Consider the following 15782-nt stretch of genomic DNA (forward strand, 5'->3'; position numbering starts at 1 on the left):
ATAAATGTAAACATATACTTTTTATTGTAAAAACACACCTGTTCTTCTAACTGGACATACAAACATCTCTAGAAAAGTCAACTTCAACCTCCACAATATTACCTTAGAGGAAATATACAAACACGTTTTATTGCAATAACACGAACGCACATGGAACAAAAAAATGATGATGCTAAGATTCTCTCTGGTCGAACACAAGTTTTCTATTCACAAACAATACAGAACAGCCCTTCCTTAATTTTTCTTAAGCCTAATAGTAGTAAACATCTGAACTTTTTTTGACCGATAGGACCGCACCTAAAAAATAAAAAATATCACTGATGGTGATGGTGATGATGGTGATGATGATAATAATGATAGTAATAGTGCTGATAATCTATCTATCTATCTATACACACACACACACTCAAAGAGTTCAACCAACACAAAGAAAGTATTATTTGACAGGCAAGAACTCTGGTGTTGAAGACAGTCAGCCAGCCAACCACCAAGCCAGCCAACGAGACAGACAGACACTACTGTGATGGTGATAATGATAAAAAAATCAAAAATAACAATAATAAGATACTGCTGTGACTACACATAAAACAATATCATTGATGATGATGGTGGTGATGGTGATGGTGATGAAGATAATGATGATGGTAATGGTGGTGATAATGATGATAGTGATGGTAATGGTGATGATAATAACAATAATAAGCCGACTACGGCTGCAATAATGGTACGATTATAATTGTAACGACAATGATGGCCGTCTCCCCACGAGCCAATCAAAGCTAAAAAATGACAACATTATCGTAGCACCAAAATGTTTTTGGAAACTAAAAGGGAAACTAAATCAGTATACCAAATCGCTTGTCCTATGGTTAATCTGGAAGCGCGTCCCCCAGGGAAGAGCCAGCCTGGGATCGAAAAGTCATCAACTGGCACAAACTCTTCTCCGAATACGGACATGGATGGTCACTTGAACGGGAAATCCCCCAACTCGAGCCCTCCAAGTTCACCACCACAACCACCACAAAGAAAAATGTAAGCGGAACAAATGGACCCGAGAAGAGTATAAAGAAGTAATATACGCTTATTACTATGCATTAGGTAGGCCATCTCAAGAGAGACACACCGCAAACTCTTACAGTATATGGAGAACACGGAATCAAGACAGTAGGCCCTATTTGGACGAGAACAAATTAGCAAATGTGAGGAGGGATATCCTTAGAAATAACAGACTCACAGACAGTGAAATAAACGCGATCAAGCACGCAACGGAAAATGACATAAATATAAGACACAAAGGAAATGAAGAATCAGATGAACAGTATAGCCCGCCACGAGGCTTAATTGAAAGACTGCCATCTGACCAAAGTACGCAAAGGCCTGAAGATACAAGAAATTCTATTGTACCTGTTAAAGATAGCCAGGAAAACGAAAAAACAACAGTAACTGAAGATCTCGCATTTGCTGAAGAACACAGAGAGTCTATGGCAGAAATGAGGCAGAAAATCCTGAATACGCTTGAAGTTGTAAGACATACAAGTATGAATGACAGAGAACCGCTTCATAAACTCTCAAATACAAACCAAAATAAAAAACAAATCCAAATTGGCAACTATGTAACAAATGAAATAATACGAGAATTAAAACCTGATTTTACTGAGTTAAATGAAATTATTTACGCTTCTGCTAGGGCAATTGAAACCAGCTGTATGCCCCCGAAAAAACAAAGAAAACAAAACCTGGGAAGAAATCAAACCTGGAGAAGTAAAATTGAAAAAGCGATTGAATTTATGAGAGGGGAAATATCAATATTAAATGAACTAATATGTGGAAATGATGTAAGATCCAGAACAGGAAGAAAGATGAAGAGAAAATTTGGATCCTCACCAAGAGAAGAACTGATATCAATAAAAGAAACGCTGAAACAAAAAGTCCAAGCAAAAGCCCAAAGAATACGAAGATTTGAGAAGAGAAACAAGTTTTACAAGCAAAATAAGCTGTTCACATCCAATGCCAAAAAATTCTACAGAGAAATAGGGAAGGAGAAAGTAACCGCTAAAGAACCCCCTCCCATGGAAGAAGTTCAAAACTTTTGGAAAAGGATTTGGAGTGACAAGAAGACGTACAACATAAATGCAGACTGGATTATACAAACTGAAAGATCCTACCAAAATTTACAACAACAATCATGGGAAGACATCACAATAGCAGACCTAAGAAAGGCACTCACGAAGGCCCATAATTGGAAATCCCCCGGTAAAGATAGGGTGCCGAATTTCTGGCTCGCATCGCTCCCATGCGCACACGGTAAGCTAGTTCAGCTGCTCAATGGAATTATGAGAGACCCAAAGAAAACACCTGAATGGTTAGCAAGTGGCATTACTTACCTACTCCCAAAGAATAACGAAACCAACCTTCCAAAAACTATCGGCCTATAACCTGTCTATCCACCACGTATAAAATCCTAACATCTATCCTGGCGGAGAAAAAATATGCATTCATGGAGAAGAACGATATTTTCCCCATTGAACAAAAAGGGTGCCGCCGAGGCTCTTACGGATGCAAAGATCAACTGCTAATCAATCGTATGATCCTTGAGAACTGTCACAACAAGCTCAGAAATCTCAGCACCGCATGGATTGACTACAAAAAGGCCTTCGACAGTATACCGCATCCATGGATCTTGAGATCGCTGGACATCTTCAAAGTTTCCCCTGTGATTTCAAACTTCCTGAAGCACAATATGTCGTTGTGGAATACGAATCTCCAATTACACCACTCTAATGGAGTACTTGCCTCAGAAAATATAAACATCAACTGTGGAATTTTTCAAGGTGACTCACTTTCACCTTTAATATTCTGCATAGCCCTAATACCCCTTACAAGTGAATTAAACAGAACAGGGTATGGGTATAAAATTGCCAATAAAAAAATAAGCCATGTATTTTATATGGATGACTTAAAACTTTATGGTAAAGACAATAATGAACTTGAAGGCCTATTGCGCACCGTGAAAGCATTCAGCGATGACATCGGGATGGAGTTTGGACTTGAGAAGTGTGCCAAGGCCACTTTCCAGAAAGGGAAAGTGAAGACCACAAATTCAGTCGTGTTAGATGTTGACACAGTCATAAGAGAGCTTGAGCAAGAACAAACATACAAATATTTAGGGATAAATGAAGGCTCTGGTATTCAGCATGCAAGCATGAAAGAGAAAATCAGGAAGGAATGTTATAGGAGAGTTCGTGCAGTCCTGAAATCTGAACTAAATGCACGTAACAAGGTGTTAGCTATAAATTCCTTAGCAGTTCCAGTTGTTACTTAGAGCTACAATGTGTTGAACTGGAATATGAGTGAAGTAAAGAATATAGATAGAAAAATACGCAAGCTGCTGAGTTGTAATAGGATGCACCACCCAAAGGCAGACGTAGATCGCCTTTACCCTCCCAGAGCCCAAGGAGGTCGAGGCCTGATCCAATTTGAACTAGCTTACAAAACAACCACAATTGGACTGGCCAAATATCTCGAAATATCGAATGACTGGATGCTAAAGCTCGTGGAAAATCACGAGAGACGAAAGAAGCTTCATTCTATCATCAAGGAAAGCAAAAAATTTGCTATTGATCTCGTGCAGGATACCCAAACTGAACAACCCGAGGGATGTACGGCAACTATTGTTGCAAAGAAGGTGAAAATGATGGCAATGAAAAAAGCGCACGAGCAATTGGCTGATAGGTGGGAGGAGAAACCTCTGCACGGCAAATATGTGACCCGCAGCAAACAAGCTGATGTTGACCAGAAGCAAACCCATCAGTGGCTACGGAGCTCAGGGCTAAAAGCAGAGAGCGAAGGTTTCATCCTGGCTGCTCAAGATCAAAGCCTATTAACCCGGAACTACCAGGCCAATGTGATGAAAAATGGAGCAGACCCAAAATGCCGATTCTGCAACGACATGATTGAAACAGTGGACCACCTAATCTCTGGATGTAAAGTCTTAGCACCAGTGGAGTATAAATTAAGACATGAGAGAGTTGGCCAATATCTCCACTGGCTAATAAGTCGGCATTACAATATCAAAACTGCCGACAAGTGGTATAATCACCACCCTGAGGCTGTAACTGAAGGAGAAAATGTAACCATTCTGTGGGACTTTCCAGTACATACAGACCGAACCATCAAGGCCAATAAACCAGATATTGTTGTGAAAGACCAAAACAATAAAGTTTGCTTATTGATCGACATGAGCATCCCCTGTGATCATAATATCTCAGCGAAAGAGTTTGACAAGCTCAGAAAATATAAAGACCTACTCATTGAAATTGAGAAAATGTGGCATCTCAAGGCGGTTACAATACCAGTGATCGTAGGAGCACTAGGAATGATCAAGAAGGGAACCGAAAATTATATGAGAATGATCCCTGGCTTACCATCCCTGCAAGAAGTGCAAAAGATTGTCTTAACTGGTACATCACACGTATTGAGAAGAGCATTGTCGATGTGAGAACTGTTGCTGCTCATGTATTTTAATTTAACTTTAAAAAAAAAAATGAACGAACTACTGAGTTTGGTTTAATGGCCTACCAATGTATGCTATGAGTTTCTTTGCCCTAGGAGTCGGGAAGACACTCGGCAAGAAATGGAAACAAATTTGAAAGAAGAAAAAAAAGTAATAATAATAATAATAATAATAATAATAATAATAATAATAATAATAATAATTTAATAATAATAATGGTTATGCTTCAAGAATTCTTCGCTGCGTTCTTGAAGAATGACCAGTAAACAAGTATCATCTAATTCTTATGGCTGTCGTCAACTGACACTTTCCATCATACCCAGCAAAATAAGCTGATTTTTCATATAATAATAATAATAGTAATTATAATGATAATAATAATAGTGATAATGATAATAGTAATTATAATGATAATAATAATAGTGATAATGATAATAGTAATTATAATGATAATAATAATAATAATAGTAATACTACTACTAATATTAATAGTAATAGTAATAATAATAATAATAATATAATAATAATAATAATAATAATAATAATAATAATATTAATAATAATAATAATAATAATAATAATAATAATAATAATAATGTTAATAATAATAATAATGATATGATGATGATGATGATGATGATGATGATGATGATGATGATGAGGATGAGGATGATGATGATGATAATAGACCATTCATGATAGTGTTTCAGAAGACTTAGATTTCTGCTTCTTAGATTTCTATTCAGATTTCTGTTTAGGTTTAGGAAATATTGGCCAGTTTTAAGCAACCGCAGACATTCTAGGAATCTCAATTTAGTTCCTCATTAGAGTACTGCTCACATCTATGAGAGAGTTTGCTGCTATACGCACACACACTCACACGGAAATACACACGTATGTACACAACAAAGGCACAGCACACACGCACACATACACATCACACAAGCAGATATTCTCTACCATAAACAAAAGTGGTTCGTCCAGCTGAATGACAAATATTATTTCACAAAGACACTCTAACTTCCCCACGCATCCCCTCCAAAAATCCTAAGATCAACTTCTCTACTTTAATAAAGCAGCTTATTTATTAGCTGAATATATGTAACTGTTACTAAAGAAAGCAATTTGAATGTTGACGTATGTATCAAAATGTCGTTCCTAGATTTATTTTATTGATGGAAATTTCTGCTTTTTTTTCACTGCGTCACGTTGCCGGATGGAGGTTTTTAAGGCCTTTTTTTAACTGCGGAAATATAAAAGATACCCAAATTATTTGCAAATCTACTTTCTACAGACATATCAGCAACAGCTTTTTTTCAAATTACAAGCTTAATCAGGCGTCAGCGAAACTATATCACTGACAATATCCTTTTATATTTGTGAAGGAATTAAAAACCCGAATAGGAAAATGATTGTAATTTACTTGATTTCACCAAATATACACTTGTCTTATTGTCTTTCAAATGAGTATTTCTCACGCCTTGCCTTCTTCATAACTTCCAAGAAAGTAGATATGTTTAAATAAAATTTTCTTCAAATAAATTTCAGGTGACGTAGATTGCGATTAACCTGGAAGTTATTTTGATTGATGTAGAATACAATTATTTTAGAAAAATCATTTTAAGACATATTCCACCTATCTCCATTTAGAATTTGTTAAATGCATACGTTTTCCATAAAAGGAAATTTCCAGAGATACTGGCTTAATTCAAAATATAATGAAATTATCAGTTGTGAATTTGTTGAAACGGATATTTGTTATGCTACAGGCCTTAGAACAAGCGCACGTGATCTCTGGATTCATGCCGTATCTAGCATACTAAATGACCACGTCCATTGTGTTTTTGTCTAAAAGTGGGAGGTTAAGCGGTAATACCTGGTTTCTTCATAAAGTCTAACGCCGTCTTGGTGAGAGCTTGGTATGATTCTGAATTTGGTTACTGAGTGGGATTAGACGACTAATCTGGGTAGGATTAGACGAATAAAAGATACAAAGGAATATGCCAGAAAAATTACACAAATTTGGAATCAAATATGTGAAAATAATTTAACGACTGCAAGTAGTAGTAGTAGTTGTTGTAGTAGTAGTAGTAGTAGTAGTAGTAGTAGTAGTAGTAGTAGTAGTAGTAGTAGTAGTAGTAGTAGTAGAGACGGAATACTTCTGTCACTACTCTTTTCCTCAACTTTTTTCTGAATTGCAAAGCTATAAATTAATTCTACTTAAACACTCGAGATAGATTATTCCGCCCCCACTCCTTTATCTCGTGTCATCATTACAGTGTGTCACTTAAATATTCTTCTCTATAATATTTATCCAGTTACTCTTCATCAAAGTGACAATATTCTGGAATTCTTTCCTCGCTCATATTTTCTCTGCAGACACCAACAAACACATCGATCTCACCAGCCTGTGGGATGCTGTCTCTCTGTATTTGAACAGTTTATAAAAGAAAATAGAAATTGAAATACTTACCTGAAACAAACATGAATTATTATTGTAAGAACAAGACAGACGAATGAAATTCCAAAGCCAGCGTTGGATACAATAGACAAGTAATTTGCATTTTCTTTCTCTCCTTCCTTCTGGTAGACATCCTACAAGAGAAACGAAGAGTTTAGCCTCCTCCTACTCCACCTTCCTTATATGTCAGTTAACACTTATACAAGGATTTTGTGTATAATACTGGTGTAGAAAGTTGTGACCACTGTATGCTGCATTAATAATGTTCCAGGCGATGCTGACACCAATAGAAACAACATCAATGACCTGACTATTTAATCTCAGTCTTCGTGATGTCAGGTGATGGCAGAACTGGCATGGAGTGAATTAACATGTGCCATTAGATCAGCTTTTCCTTTAGGCCGAAATAGTTACCATAGACAGCGGTACTGTTTTATTATTGTAAATAGCAGTGGTACTGTTTGACTGGCAGATATTTGGATACATGTGTATTACTGACATGAATGTTTCAAGTGAACAAATGTCATGCACGAGAGGAGAGATCTTCTAACAGAATCATGAAGAGACCAAATGTTTAACGTCTGCAAACCAAGCATGTCTCAACACAAATGAAGATTTTTTAATTCAAGAGGGATGATTCCCCTTCACATCAACAGCGGAGGAATTTCTATACATTACATTGAGAATGGTAGTTTCGTACATCTAAAAGGAACCATCCGGAGTATAAAGTATAAACAGCAGCAATAGCAAGAAGAACAAAAGTAACTTTTTAAAATATATCAACCTTATACATTTACCAAGATACTCTGCATCACAAAGTGCAGTGGATATGTTATTATACAACTCCTTAAAATTAATAAGGCATAGATATAACTGGCAAAAATTACAATTAATTGATAACTTGTCAAACTATTACCAACCATTAGTACGGCAAAACTTTTAAGACGGTCACAGGAACAAGTTACTTCTTTTCCAGGTATAAAATTGGACACATTGCAGCCGTTTAGGGACCAATGGGGATCCAATCCCGAGCTTTCATCCCAGTAAACACATTGTGGTTTGTTAGCATTCTGAAACAAATCAAAACCTGATAATTTAATCAAATTACTTGGTAATTAGAATATATGTAATTATAATGTGACTCGTTTGACTTAGAAAACACCGAACAAACGATGGTTGTCAATGCTTGGTTGGTATTGACATTGTGAAGTCCATATCAGATGCTGTGACCTAGTTTAACTGACCATTTCATCTCGCTTATAAATCTGTCTTTTCTCATGATTTACACTGCACCGTCATAACAATGGATGAAAAATTCATTGAATGGAGTAGTTCACGAAATATTTAATGAAGTATAAAACGACGTGGTGGTCAGGAATGGGATGCGTTTCACCATAGGTCGACTGGGTTACGGATGACATGAACATAAACAGCAAAAGCAGCAATAATAAACACACAGCTATTACCTGGTTTATTAAATTGAAGGATATTTTAATTGGTTCATCAAGGTTGCTTATTGAAATGTTAGGAATACTGGCACTAATAATATGGCTGTTAATTTCAGTATTTCCTTTGGCACTGGAGTTTTGTGTTACCTGTGAAGAGAAGTTATTAAGTAAATTAATCTATTCAATGGAAAACATTATTAAAGCATGAAACGATCAAACGTTAGGATTGTTGTAATTAGACATCGTTACTTTAGCCAACAGCACAACTTCATAAAATATATACTGGTTTCAAAAGTTGGCACAAGGCCAGCAATTTCGTGTGTAAGCAAAGTCCATTACATCAACGCCCGTACTCAACTGGTACTCATTTTATTGACTCCAAAAGAATGAAACGCAGATTCGACATCGGTGAAATTTGAACTCTGAAAGTGAAGACAGATGAATGCTTGTGAGCATTTTACCCAGCATGCTAACGATTCTGCCAGATGGAAGCCTGACAATAATACAGTATATACTACAAAAGACCGGTGAGCTGGCGGAAACGTTAGCAGGCCGGGCGGATTGCTTAGTAGTATTTCGTCTGCCGTTACGTTCTGAGTTCAAATTCCGCCGAGGTCGACTTTGCCTTTCATCCTTTCGGGGTCGATAAATTAAGTACCAGTTACGCACTGGGGTCGATATAATCGACTTAATCCGTTTGTCTGTCCTCGTTTGTCCTCTCTGTGTTTAGCCCATTGTGGGTAGTAAAGAAATAGGTATTTCGTCTGAGTTCTGAGTTCAAATGCCGCCGAGGTCGACTTTGCCTTTCATCCTTTCGGGGTCGATAAATTAAGTACCAGTTGCGTACTGAGGTCGATTTAATCGACTGTCCCTCCTCCAAAATATCGCGCCTTCTGCCTAGAGTAGAAAAAATATATACTACAAAAAATATCCCATCTCCATTGACAGTTGTACTTGTTCTAAGGAACATAAAATTTTTTTGCATTGAATTTTTTTTACATAAGGGCTGCCGGTATTTAAGAAATCTCTTGGTAATCAACGAATCCTGCGTTCAGCCTCACTGCTCAGCACCTTGATTAAATAGATTTCTAACACTGACTTCGGTTGATAAATTGGTCTGTAATCTGCTTGTGATTAAAAATGTGTATATATATAAGTGTGTGCACGCGAGCGCCCGTGTGTGTATGTGTTTGTGTTTATGAGTTTGTATGTGTGTGTGCGAGTGTGTGTGCGTGTGTGTGAATGTGTGTGTCTTTGTGTCTGTCTGTAAGCGTGTAGTGTGGACGCATAGCCAAGCGGTCAGGGTGTTGTAACATGGAAATAAAAATACACTCAAGTTTTCAGTCTTTGCTTTCGTGCATGTGTGTGTGTGTGTGTGTAGTGCGTGTATGTGTGTGCGTGTGTGTGTCACAACAAAATTTGCTTCAACACACGAATTCACATTGAAAACCTGGAAAACTAAATAAAGTCTATACATGGTGTTCGGGTTGAATCTGATAATTTGCATAAAAAGAAAGACAACACGATGTCTTGTCCAAAAACAAAACTATTCTTAAAAACACAAAAAAATATCCACCAGTTTATTGCTGGGAGGAAACTGTCTACTCAAACTAGCTCCCATCAACTTCTACCATGGCCTCGAGACAACTCTGGAACCTGGCGCATGCGCTTCTCACAGGGTTAATGGAAATGTTTTTGAAAACCTCCTTGATCCTAGCCAGCAGCTTGCTGTTACAGGCAGACAGGTTGATGTTTTTCACAAACAACCACTTCTGGCTCTTTCCGGAGATATGGCAAGTGGCCATTTTCTGTTGTCACACATGACGCCTTTGAGCAGCAAACCTCACCAGTCAGTAGCCGCCTGAAACCTGCCTAAGGTCCTGTTCAAAGATGCGGAGATGAATTTTTGGCGTTTGGACGTAGATAGATTGCATAGTGTATCCTTTCCTGCTGGTCACTTCCTTGTAGTGTTCATCGCTGCTGTCCATGCCACAGCCTTTACAGTGTTCACAGAGCAATGAGCAGCAATCGTGATGTTGGCATTTTGATACTAAGGGCTTTGTTCAGCTTCCGCCTACCATAACCACTTACAAGGATGTGGTATGCCTGGGGTTATACTAAAAGGAACTTCCCCAATATGCCGTGCACTCTTACTGGACCCAAGACCACACAGTTGGTTCTGTGAGCTTCTCAACAATACGTATATATACCATAAGAATACATATGTCTGTGTATATGTGTACGAAAATGCATATATGTAAGAGTTATCATCTTCATGATGATTGTTTTTTAGCATGTTTTCCATGATGGCATGGGTTGGATGCTCGGAAAGGATTCCACAAGCCCCAGGAGCGCATCGGCCTATAATGTCGGCTTTGACATTGGTTTCCACAGCTGAATGACCTTCCTAATGCCAACCACTTTACAACGTGGACTAAGTGTTATTTCCGCATTATCAGCCCAAGTAAGGTTACCAAGTAACTTGTAAAACAAAGAATAGAAAAGAAAATCCCCCTTGGCAGCGAGGAAGTATATTTGAGAAAATGTGGGTGGCATAATGCCAGTTTCTGAAGGTTAAATTATGATGGAGGGACAAGCAGAGGTGTCTGAGAAGAGAGGAGATGCAGGACTACCACGCTCTGTATGTGTATAGGTAGCAGTAAGTGAAAGTAGGATGTAGACGTTGGTAACGAGGTGTCTAGATGCATCATCAAGGTACAAGAAGATAAGTATATGAGGGTATCCAGGCGGTGGAACACGGGGAAAGAAACCTGTGGGTAAAGAGAGTGTAAAGACAGGTGGCAAAGATGAGGCAAGAGGTTGAGTGTTTAAGTGATGAACGAAGGTGGTGTGGTTGATGGTTAATGTCATCAGAATGGAGTGTTGGGGAGATGAGAGAGAGAGAGAGAGACAGAGAAGTGGATCAAGAAGGTGGAAGTGATGGTGGTGACACGGGAGTCATTGAGAATCGATTTGATGAATGGAAACTGAACGAAAACTGTCATATACACACACGCGCGCGCTCCCGCATGCATATACGCATGTGTGTATATATTTTTATGTTTGTGAATGTATGTGTGTTTGTCTTTTCCCTCACCAGCGCTTGACAGCCTGTGTTAGTTTGTTTACATTCCCTTAAAGAGTTCAGCAAAAGAATTAGAATAAGTACCACGCTAGAAAAATATAAGTGCCGCGGTCAATTCGTTTAAGTAAACCATTCAATGTGGTACTCCAGCATGGCCGCAGTCCAATGACAAAAACAAGAAAAGGATGCATCACCGTCATACAAGCGGGGTTCTTTTTTTTTTGAAACCCTGTTCTGCCACGGGAAAGGATTGACTTGTTTGAGACAGGTGAAGTTTGGTGTCCGGAACGACATTTGGCCGGAGAAAATCTGGTTCAATGAATTCTGTCTTCCCGATGCAAGCAGAGGAAATGGTCCTTAAAAGGATGACGACGTTGTACATGTGTATGTGTATGTGTATGTGTGTGTGTGTGTGTGTGGTGTGTATGTGTGTGTGTGTGTGTGTGTGTGTGTGGTGTATATGTGTGTGTGTGCGAGAGGGAGAGAGGGAGAGAGGGGGGAGAGAGAAAGAAAGAAAGAAAGGATGAATGAAAGAAAGAAAGAAAGAAGGAAAGAAAGAAAGAAAGAAAGAAGGCAGGAAAGAAAGAAACAAACAAAGAAAGAAAAAAGAACGAAAGGATGAATGAAAGAAAGAAAGATAGATAGAAAGAAAGAAAGAATGAAAGAAACAAAGAAACAAAGAAACAAAGAAAGAATGAAAGAAAGAAAGAATGAAACAAAGAAAGAAAGAAAGAAAGAAAGAAAGAAAGAAGAAAAGAAAGAAAGAAATAAAGAAAGGAGAAAAGAAAGAAAGAAAGAAAGAAAGAAGAAAGGAAAGAAGGAAAGAAAGAAAGAATGAAAGAAAGGAAGAAACAAGCAAACAAAGAAAGAAAGAAACAAACGAACAAACAAACAAACAAAGAATGAAAGAAAGAAAGAAAGAAAGAAAGAAGGAAAGAAAGAAAGAAAAAAGAAGGAAAGAAAGGAAGAAAGAAAGACAGAAAGGAAGAAAGAATGAAAGGAAGAAAGATGAAAGAAAGAAGAAATAATAGAAAGAAAGAAAGAACAAAGAAAGAAAAGGAAGTTAATCAAGAAAGAAATGAATGGAACGAAAGAAGAAAGAAAGAAAAGAAAGATACAAACAAACAAACAAACAAAAAAAAAAAAAAAATAAAAAAGAAAGAATAAAGAAAGGAGGAAGGAAAGAAAAAGAAAGAAAGAAATAAGAGAAGAAGAAAGAATGAAGTAAAGAATGAAGAAAGATGACAGATATAAAGATAAATAAAGAAGAAGAAAGGAGAAATAAAGAAAAACAAGAAAGAAATAAAGAAGGAAACAGAAAGAAAAAAAGAAAGAAAGAAATGAAGTAAAGATTACATAATAAAAAAGAAATAAAGATGAAATAAGAAAATGAAAGAAATGAGAAAGAAAGAAACAACGAAAGAAAGAAGGAAGGAAAGAAAGAAACAAAGAAAGAAAGAAAGAAGGAAGGAAAGAAAGAAACAAAGAAAGAAAGAAAGAAAGAAGGAAAGGATGACAGATAGAAAGAAAGATGGGACGTGCGTGTGTTTCGTCACGGAAGTTTCTCCTAAGTGATTTCGTGTATCTTATCAGAGACCTCCGAGACAAAAGTTTATCGCTGCCATTGTTTTAAATTTTTATTTCAGTTATAAATGTTCTTCCCATCGTTCCTTGAATCTAACGTTGTTTGGAGAGCAAAGAGGGATTCCATTTGTCCCCGGCCAACTTCTACAGAAATCAGCAAATGTCTTTCGGTTTTTTTATATTTGAACAAAGATTCTGAATAAGGTCCGAATGTCTGTAGCGGTAGAATCAAGTTGGAACATCAGTGTCTCAAGATTCGTTGATGTTATTTCTGCTTTTGATAAACTAATTTTCTTAAGAGAAGTCTATCCGAAACAAAACTCAAAACAAGTTCCCTCCCGAGTTTCTTATTTCTTTATAGCCCACAAGAAGCCAAACATAGAACAGGGGACAAACAAGAACAGGCAAATGGATTAAGTCGCTTACATCGACCCCAGTGCATAACTGATACTTATTTAATCGACTCCGAAAGGAGGAAAGGCAAAGTCGACCTCGGCGGAATTTGAACTTAGAACGTAACGGCAGGCGAAAGGGGCTTAACATAAAGGGGACAAACAAGGACACACAAATGGATTAAGTCGATTACATCGACTCCAGTGCGTAACTGTTACGGAATATATCGACCCCAAGAGGATGAAAGGCAAAGACGACCTCGGCGGAATTTGAACTCAGAACGTAACGACAGACGAAATACTGCTAAGCATTTCGCCCGGCGTGCTAACGTTTCTGCCAGCTCGCCGCCTTCTCTCCTGAGTTTCTATATGCATAATAAATTGTTCACACACACATGCTCTCATATATAGATGAGTATATTCACATAAACATTGGCAGCTGTGTTATATTAGTATTGTTTCTATTATTATCAAAAAGTCTCAATGCATCCAAACATTCTCCTGTCAACAAGAAGATGAAAAATGTCCGTTTTTGTTCCATACCCTATACAGCTTATCGTCCCGCATGGAGAAAAAAGTTATCCGCGAAACGGATGGCCTTTCTTCGTCTTTCAGATGTTTTAATAAACTCCTTGGTAATGAAATAGATGCCATGATCTTCGCATCTGCTTCTTGTTGGTCGGGATTTGGTGAGTCGTATATCTGGTGGAGAAAAAGAAAGATAAATTGAAATCAATAAAGAATAAATAACACTACTACAGTTGCTACTGCTACTATTATTGTAACCTCTTCTTCCACAACCACTACACGACTGCAACATTGCAAGTAACATAATATCTAAAACTACCAGTATCATACACTGCCATTATCTCATACACAAGCAACCATTGGGGTTTCTAAGTCGGTCAACTAATTATTGGTCTATTCAATAATTTTCTACATTCTGCCTCGATCGCTTTCTTGTCTTGGGATCGCAGTGACATGAAAACAGAAGCATATTGTACAAAACTCTCATTATCTCATTGTTTTCAACCAATGACATAATTTTCCACTAATTATTCCTGAAACGTTTTGTACCAAGCACACATACATACAACCAAATACACACATATACTCCCTTAGCTACATAATTACACATGATGATGTATACAGCTGAAGCATGCACAAACTTGTTATATTTTTCTGATGAAGCAAATGATCAGAAAAATAATGCGGCCACTTGCACGAATGTAAGTTCTAATTATTGTGCTAGGGTTATTGATGATCTATTTAATCTGATTGATACATACATACATACATACATACATACATACATACATACATACATACATACATACATACATACATACATACATACCGAGGGCGGGGGCTGAAAAGTTGAAAAATTTCTTGCCTTGGGCAAACGAAAATATAGAAGGATCAGTTAATTATGATTTTAATCAACATATTTCCCTCTCAGACTCATTGCAGAGGTTCTAGTTGTTTTAAGTCTTGTAAAAGAACGCGGAAGGTTGGCCTTCCAACCAGTCCTTTCACGATTCCCTTAAAGCCATGACTTTCAGCATCTCTTCGTATACAAAGATAGGTATATAGATAGATATATAGTTAGATAGAATTGTAAGCCGCATCAAATGAAATAAGTACAAAATCTACTTTATATGACAATAAAGTTAATTATGTTCCATTCTAATGTATTTTATTCAACTTGGGTGTTTAGAACAAACGGTTAACAAGAGAGTAATCATGAGAACTTTTGGTACCCATGTTTTTGGTTCTGTTTCATTGGTTCCATAGGAAACGCCATAGAAAAGACCATCGAATGTATCATTTTTCACTTTGGCAACACCAATACCAAGATTAGAATAGATAGCAGCTGTGACTTGCTGCTCCTCCAGTGGAATCTTTTTCTGGGATTTCTTGTATAAGATGCAGCAATCTGTGAGGAAATCAAGAAAACGACTTTCAATTAACAATGTGTTTCGAATACGTAATTAGCTTTAGGTGTAATTACACTAATTATTTCGCTTAACAAATTTTTGCATGCTACTCTTGCTTCTAATACTTCTGTTGTTGTTGTTAGCGTTGATGCAACAACTTTTATTATTTATGCCGCTCCAAATATGACCGCTGCAGCTATTGCTATTTCTTCTTCTTCTTCTTCTTCTTCTTCTTCTTCTTCTTCTTCTTCTTCTTCTTCTTCTTCTTCTTCTTCTTCTTCTTCTTCTTCTTCTTCTTCTTCTTCTTTTTCATCTTCTTCTTATTCTGCTGCTGCTGCTGCTACTACTACTACTACTATTAC

At 37.3% G+C, this 15782-nt stretch overlaps 2 protein-coding genes across 2 annotated transcripts in view; both read right to left on the minus strand.

Moving 5' to 3' along the window:
* Positions 1-15782, minus strand: part of LOC115230210 (adhesion G-protein coupled receptor G6-like) — a 31472-nt gene that overhangs the window by 13253 nt on the left and 2437 nt on the right. The window contains exons 3-7 of the mRNA XM_029800414.2: positions 15244-15419; positions 14027-14185; positions 8441-8569; positions 7895-8044; positions 6987-7108 (exon numbers count right to left, since the gene is read on the minus strand). Of these exons, the coding sequence (XP_029656274.1) occupies positions 6987-7108; positions 7895-8044; positions 8441-8569; positions 14027-14185; positions 15244-15419 (736 nt within the window). The remainder of the gene's footprint in view (positions 1-6986; positions 7109-7894; positions 8045-8440; positions 8570-14026; positions 14186-15243; positions 15420-15782) is intronic.
* The window catches only part of LOC115230211, a 34553-nt gene continuing 34161 nt past the window's right edge, over positions 15391-15782 (minus strand). Inside the window, exon 11 of the mRNA XM_029800415.1 lies at positions 15391-15419. The gene's annotated coding sequence lies outside the window, so the exon portion shown is untranslated. The remainder of the gene's footprint in view (positions 15420-15782) is intronic.

This window comes from Octopus sinensis, unplaced genomic scaffold, assembly GCF_006345805.1.
Source record: "Octopus sinensis unplaced genomic scaffold, ASM634580v1 Contig14925, whole genome shotgun sequence".
Taxonomy (NCBI): Eukaryota; Metazoa; Mollusca; class Cephalopoda; order Octopoda; family Octopodidae; genus Octopus; species Octopus sinensis.